The following is a 7,873-nucleotide window of genomic DNA, read 5'->3' as shown; positions in this document are numbered from 1 at the left end:
ATTTTATATGTCAGTCACATCAACATATTTTTTTTCGCTTGCAACTTCCTGAAATTAATTTTCTGATATTATATTATATTAAGGTCAGTCTTGAGAGGTCTAAATCTTGCATGTACGAACAATGCAACCAAAGATCTAGGTTTGTTTAACATACGAATACAGTAAAAATCTTTCGAGATATCCACATTTTTCGTAGGGTAAATGCATTTCAAAAGTATGCTTGTAGACTTAATTTCAAGCAACTGTGACGGTTATTAATTTTTCCAGATGCAGTGATATTCAAACTGTGACATGGAATGTATTGTTCAGCTATGCCTGCTTATCATTACTGTAAGTATTACTTTATAAGAATTTTCGTTACATTGACTGCTTGATGATTAAACGTTATCTTAGAGATAGTTCATTAAGTTTAAATTTCGATCTATTTCACAAGAATATGGTTGAAATTTTGTAGCTCACTACCTCAGCTGCTCAGCGCTGTCCTTTGTCTGCCAGGACAGAAACAATTGTTATACAATGTCCAGAAAGCGAAGAAAGTACCAAAATAAGAGCACAAACAAAAGCTTGTTATAGGCTTGCACAAGAGCAGACTTGTACAAATTCATCGAAATTCAAGTATCACTGTCTTCCTACTGATCTTTCTGGAAATCTAGTGGAAGTGTGTGCTGCTGAAACATACATTTATGGTAAGTATAGAAATGAATATGTGATGGTAGAGAGAGACATAAATTGCTAACTTTTTTCTCTTTTAGATTGCATTCAGTAAATAAGTTTAGAGAAAAATATACCACTATGTAGAAATGGCGTTTAATATGAGCATGAATTCTGCTTGTTTTCGTCGTATTTCATGGTAATCTTACTTGTACGAGGGGTGATCAAAAAGTTCGCGAACTAATTGAATAACTTTCAAAAAAAAAAGATATGAAATAGGGTTTCAGTGTTAAAAAAGTTTCAACGACGTACTCTCCGAGTTCAATGCACATTTGCAACCATTCTGTCCATGCGCAGATCACGTGATATTGGCGGTCACGTTACATCCTCTATAGCCTTCTGTCACAGAAGCTTTAATTTTTTCAGACCCTTATATTTCTGCCCATGGTAGTTATTTTTTCTAACAAATACAGCCCATTTGTCAGAAATTGCCGTAATCTCAACGATAGTATGGGTAAATTATGATAGTTTTTTGCAGATTGAGCATGGTAACTATCAAAACCCAAGTCTTCTGTCTTTTGAGCGTCATTTATTTCATGTGGATAAATTTTGGGCGCCTTCACTTGATCATATCTGATATGTTTAAATTCTAAAGTAAGCGATCTTTTAAATATTAATTTGATAATCATAAATTGATGTAGAGATATTCATCTATTTCTCTAACTGTAAGTTGGCAATCTTTCTTATAAAATCGCTTAACAAATGACACGCCTCTCTCCCAGTTTGCATTTACTGAACAACAGAACAAATATTATTTTTGAATGTCTCCATTCCTTTACTTAATCAATCAATCTAAATTAATGATAATACGTCTGGAAAGTCTGTTATCTCAATAAACCGTATACAAATTATTATAAACTTCTACAAAGGAATTTTCAAGATATGCATTTAACTTTATAGCTGTTCGTTTCTCGAATACGACTGAGTTAACCATTTTTGTCAGAAGTGATCTACCTTATGACGTCATTTACAAATTGAAACGTCGCAAACACGGGAAAAATGTTCCATTACATATGCTTTTTTAATGAACATGTTTATGAATTTATCTGTGTCAAATTTCATTTTGATCTAAATTTTGGTTTTGTAAATTTAGAAGTAGTTCGCGAGCTTTTTGATCACCCCTCGTAAATGTAGAATTCAAATAATAAAATTACGAATGTTAACAAAAAAAGAAAATAATGCAATCAACTTGAACTTCATAATAATTTAAAAATACAATACAATACGTATTTTCTGGAAGGCTAAATCAAATTTTGAAAATAATTTAAGCTATGAAAACCATTCATTTCATTGAAAAAAATATAGTTTAAACATAGGCACCACTTCTACTTCGATCAAAGTATGGCTGAAAACGTAGCTGATCGTGAAAAATCGCGGGAGAAACGTTGTTGAGTCTTCATAAACGAAGCATGATCGCTGTAGGATCTTTACGGTTGGAAAACACGACGCTCTAGTCACGCCTATTTTGGAATGTTCAAAACAAGCTTATTTTTATTAGCGGGTGGTGGCAAACAAGATTCGGGGTTAATTCTTAAAATGAGCGTAGTCGGAGCGCCTTGAGAGTACAAGCAGCGTAGATGCATCGAGGAGATTTTTTCCTGACCGAAATAAATTAAGGCACAATGTAACAAGTATCTCCGGAACCTTTTGAAATGAAATTTTACACAGCAACTCCCATTGGCCTAAAAAAGACGCTCGTTGATTTTGAGGCACAATGTCAAAGGTTAAAATTATGTATAGATCTCAATTTTCTTGATGTAGTTTAGGTCCTTAGTTTACAAACACAAATCACATATTTTTTTGCATTAGTACGGATTTTAAAAAAAAGATACTACAGAAATATTTATTCTTTTAAAACTATCACCCAAAGGTGCGGTGATAAAGTTTAAACCATGCATTACGGGTTTCAGAACACAATTGGTACATTTATAATGTTCGAATTTCCCACAAAATAATAAAGTAAAAGTTCGCGATCAAATTGAATAATTTCCAAAAAAGAGATGATATTGGAGTTTGTGAATAACGTCAACAAATCTTAGTGATCATAACGGAAATTTGTCTACGATCCTTTTATTTTCTATAGGTATAATTCATTTCTTTTAACGACAACATCGTCATTAAATAAAAATTTGTTATATAGGGACGTTAATAAACAAAGAAACAACAAAGCAAAAAAAAAAAAACTAATTTTAGTTGAAAGGTTGATTTAAGTAAAAATATTTTAGGTCTTTTTCAGCTCAAAAGTCATTTCATTTCTATTACAGGCGTATGTGTGCTTTATAACAACACGGAACTTCAAATAAATGAAAGTATAAATTGTAGCCAGTCTTCTACATGTCCTCACAGATTTCTATCATCAGAAGCACACTTGTGTGAGTAATAGTGATGTAATTTCAATGCTCTTATTTGTAGAAATAAAATATTATTCCTGATCAATGATGTTTAATGTATTACATTTTTAGATAAACCTTGCGAATCAGCCAATCTCACATCAACAACTTATAAAAGAGTGACAACGGTACCCGAGGATGACTCGAAACTGCATACTAGTGTGTATATGTAAGTTCAACTTAAAACATCTGACATCTTTTCTTGGTATTTCAATTTACGTACTAAACAAATTGATTGATTGCTTTTTTTAGATTAGTGGCAGTGACAGGTACAATTTATTTTTCCATTGGAATACTTGTTTTCATAATTATGAGATGGACAAAAATACAGAGAAAGAATAAAAAAGGTTGGTAAAATGCTGCAATATATTTTATACACAAATAAAGTTGAGCATCGAGATAAAAGATACCACAGAGTATGACACATCTGTTTCATACTTGGATATATTACTTAAAAAAGACACAAATGGTAATCTAACAACCAAGCTGTATGATAAAAGTGATGACTTTTACTTTTCTATCGTCAACTTCCCTTACTTATGCAGCAATATACCTTCATCACCTGCATACGGAGTATATATATCTCAGTTGATTCGGTACCCAAGAACATGCTCTACGTATGAAAATTTCTAAAATGAGGTAAATTATTGACAAGCAAGTTGATGAAACAAAAATATCAGCAATGTCTCTTTTAAAGTCATCATTTCGTATGTTCTATGGTCGATGCAATGACCTTGTCAGCAAATACAATTTATCATCAAGTCAAATGCTGACTGACGTTTTTCATACTAATTGTTATTCAATTTTTTATGCACTGAATTGACGACGAATATTTTCCGTTATTTTCTGATCATGACAAGGCGCTCACGGCAGGGGTAACCGGTTGATCTTTAAATTATTCCTATATTTTTCTTCAAACGAAATCACTAAGATCTAGAGTAGAGCTAAATGCCATTACAGACAGCATGATACATTGATCATCTTTCAATAAAATGGACATACATACTATGTATTTCTATTACAAAATTGCCGACCATTTTGAATTTCTAACTTTTAAATAAGTAACCTTGAACTTGCCTAAATAGACTTTGCTGAAGTATGGATATCTGAAATATTATGTTAATAGATGAAGAGTAAGAGTTGTACAGGTATTTAATTTCACTTAGATTTCATTAAAACCACAAAAAAGGAACTGATCTCTTAAATTAGGAATTAGTAGCCCTTAAAAGTTTTTGCCTCATAAAATAAAACTGCAACTATTTGAAAATAACTTCCACTAGAACAGTTGTCCCTTCATATCATTTAATGTAAAGAATTTAATATATTTTCCTATCTTGTGTAGTAAATAGCCAAGAAACTTGTCCATATATATGTAGCCATATTCAGTCAGCAAGAAAACGATTGCTTGTCATGCTATATTTAATAAATTCCGCCACTTTAGATGCTTTTTAATATTTTTTTTTTATTAATGGCATATATAAATTTTTCACTGCTCAATGGCCCTGAGTGCCGAGTATAGGTCAAATTTTGAAGCCCTTCACCGGTACACTGTGACGTCTCCATATGAGTGAAATATTCTTAAGAGAAACGTTAAACAATATACCATCAATCAATCAATTGCTAAACATGCAAGTTTAAATCTTTTGAAACCAATTGATAAAAATATCGAGAGCGTGAGGATGAATCTCTCTCTCTCTCTCTCTCTCTCTCTCTCTCTCTCTCTCTCTCTCTCTCTCTCTCTCTCTCTGTGTGTCTGTGTGTGTGTGTATTGATACAATTTTGTGATAAAAAAAATTTTCCGACGAAAAATTTGTATAACATTAAAGAAAGAAGACTTGTACATGCAATCATATCTAGCATTATTTCCTGAATTAAACAGTCTAAATTCACAAATGAAAATATCAATATAATCGTATATTGTCACTTTCAATATTGAGATCAGTTACGTGTATAAAGTATAAAAAAATAAAACATTGCATATACATGTTCAGACTTTACATATGAAAATAATAAAGTGTGTGTAACGACGTCTTTACCAGTTTACAACAATCTTGTATCATTTAAGAATCAGAGAATTGATTTCAACATTTTCTCAATATTTTCATTAAATTCATTACAGAAGTTAACGACGAAGAAGACATTCTTTTGGATGAGAACGATGAGCCTTTTTGTATATAAATTTATTTTTCTTTTATTACGTAAGCCCTTACTTGTTTTATTTAACGATATACGAGAACAATCAAACAGGAATTACAAAATTATTATATGGCAAATTAAAAACGTACTTTTCTGCTTTTAGTTTACTTTAAAATCACTTTTCAGTTTGTACATTTTGTATACTTCGGTATTTATATGAAGTAATAATATACTAGGATCCGACATTACTCACCAATTACACAGACGGCAATACATGTATATCCTTTCAATTGCAAGTTCGTAGTAATATCCTTGACTTTTTTCAAATATATTTGGGTATTGATAATAAAAATCATAATTTTTTTTATTGTAAGAATAAAATTAATTAAATAAGCATTATTGAAGCAAAAATTAAAAAAACGCATAATATATATATATATATATATGTTTTTATTTTCAAGCTATAGATTTTTCTACAAAATGGGGGAAATTCTCTCATTTTAATTTAATGAAGAATATGTCCAACATACTTAATATCTGTTTTGAATTAAGAAAAGTTTACAAATTTTTATGACTTTTTATTATCTGTTAAAGGTAGTCAAAGAAAAATAAATTTTGATAAAATAATGATAATATCCGACAAAAGATAAAAATACAAGTAATTATTTAAAAAATGTATACACCACTCTGCTTGGAATGGTATATTTTCCATTCAGGGGGATCGCTTCTAAAAATACCTTTGAAAATAGATAAAAAAAAATTTACTATGTATTTTTTTTTAAATCTGTATATTTGCTCCTTAGACGAAAATGCTTTCAAACAGTGTACGACATTATATCTTCACGTACATAAATAATTATCAAAGATATTTTAGTTTGAATTTCATACGAACCCATTTTTCGAAATTTTGGACCAGCCCCAATTTGAATAGATTATCTTTGCCTCCTACATAAATGATTGCATTGAAACTAATTCTTCTTTTTTTTTTTAAACTCACCTTAACATTTATTTGGGGACGACTATTAGCTACTGAAAAGAAAAGGGGTTCTATTTTCATGTTTTCTCGAAACAGAATACTTTTTTTGGGGGGGGGGTGATTTCAAAGATAAGGAAATGTAAATAATTATGTTTGTAATAATATACATTTCGTGGTGGTCTTAAAGTCGTTTGTCTATTCAAACCTCGAAAACACGACAATAAAGCACCCGAAAAAAATGTAATTGTACAGTTTTCAAATCTACATTATCTGAAGATGCCGCTTTATTAATATGACTTATTTTTGCTTTGTTGATTTGAGTGGAGAGAATTGTAAAGACATTTCTATTGTATTCTTTTGCAAAACTTTATCCTCTTGTTTCCTAACCCTTTCTCGGGGGTGTAATATATTGGATAAACCAAGTAGGGTAACCTATGTGAAAATGTCTGCTCTGACTTCAGGCGGAAATCAAAAGACAGAGTCCACCTTTCATCTATAAAGAACTCAGTAAGACTGTTAGACGGAATCCGGACGGAATCATGATGAAATAGGACTCGAAATATCTTTCACTGTAAAAGAAATTTCTTGAAGTGCCTTTCACAGCACATTAAATATATATATCGTCATTACCAAAATGACTTCATGTCTACAAGTTAGTTTGGATCAGTGATTTGTTAATAACGTGCATGCTGTGTAGGACTTAACTAGCAACTATTTTTAATGCATTGGTATGTTTCTTGTTGTTTATCTTGCTACAATAGTTTTAAGTTGTTAAATATTTAATTTTATGGTATTATGATGAATAACAATTTTTGAGCGTCAGAGTAACCATTTCCCACATAAACCAGTAATTAGACCACAACCTCTTTATGCAGACTTATCGATGCTAGATACGGCGTTACATGTACTTATGACTGATTGTAGTCTCAACGCAAAATTGTTAAATTTTACTTCCGACTAACCTTTTGTTTTTCCGGTTTAAAAAAGAACGGGCTAATTTGATACATGTAACCTATAATGGCTGGGACTTGACACCTGTTCCGGATTGATATACTATCATGGGAAAATAGATCTGACGGTACATGTTTAGCATAGCTCTGAAGTACACAGATTTTTTTGTCAAAGCCCGACCCCCAACCCCCACCACAACTTCTATCAAACGGTATTTGGATTGGGGAAATATCATATTATTTTGCAAGCCTTAATCCACAAAACTTATGCCGGTGAAAACTTGTTCTATCTTTCAAAAGATAAAACTTATCGTTGACTGACTTTTTTTATTCAAGTTTTTAAGTTAATGTTTCTATATACTGTAAGTTCTCCCTACTTTTTTGCTTGTGCCATAGAATCAATGTTTAGTTTGTATATAAAAGTATATGTATAAGAATGAAATTCGGATCCGCCAATGAATATATAAATACGATATGCGGATTTAAAAGCGCGATTTGCTAAAAAAAAAAAAATGGTATACTCTCATTCGAAAAGGGCGAATTATTCTACGGGCAATTTGCCTAATTGGCGAACTCTCTAGCATTCTTGCTCTTGCCTAACCTGTCGTTTGCCCCTGGCATTCGGTTTAACCTGGCTTATATATTCACTCCGTGGACCTCAAGGTCCACGCAATTACAGGGTTTTACCAGGTGTCCGTTGCCCTGTTTAA

General features: G+C 31.5%; 1 protein-coding gene across 1 annotated transcript; it reads left to right on the top strand.

Moving 5' to 3' along the window:
* The first annotated feature begins 265 nt into the window (after positions 1–265).
* Positions 266–5,301, top strand: LOC134250925 (uncharacterized). The gene is made up of 6 exons (XM_062733291.1): positions 266–330; positions 455–686; positions 2,976–3,083; positions 3,174–3,270; positions 3,354–3,448; positions 5,221–5,301. Exons 1-6 carry the CDS (start codon positions 292–294, stop codon positions 5,277–5,279), a joined length of 630 nt encoding a protein of 209 aa, XP_062589275.1. The 5' UTR covers positions 266–291; the 3' UTR covers positions 5,280–5,301.
* Positions 5,302–7,873: the final 2,572 nt, after the last annotated feature.

Source organism: Saccostrea cucullata, unplaced genomic scaffold, assembly GCF_032062105.1.
Source record: "Saccostrea cucullata isolate Sc308-1 unplaced genomic scaffold, CSIRO_AGI_Scuc_v1 ctg2346, whole genome shotgun sequence".
In the NCBI taxonomy this organism is placed as follows: Eukaryota; Metazoa; Mollusca; class Bivalvia; order Ostreida; family Ostreidae; genus Saccostrea; species Saccostrea cuccullata.
The sequence above is the reverse complement of the archived record's forward strand: the minus strand, read 5'-3'. Positions and strand labels throughout refer to the sequence as shown.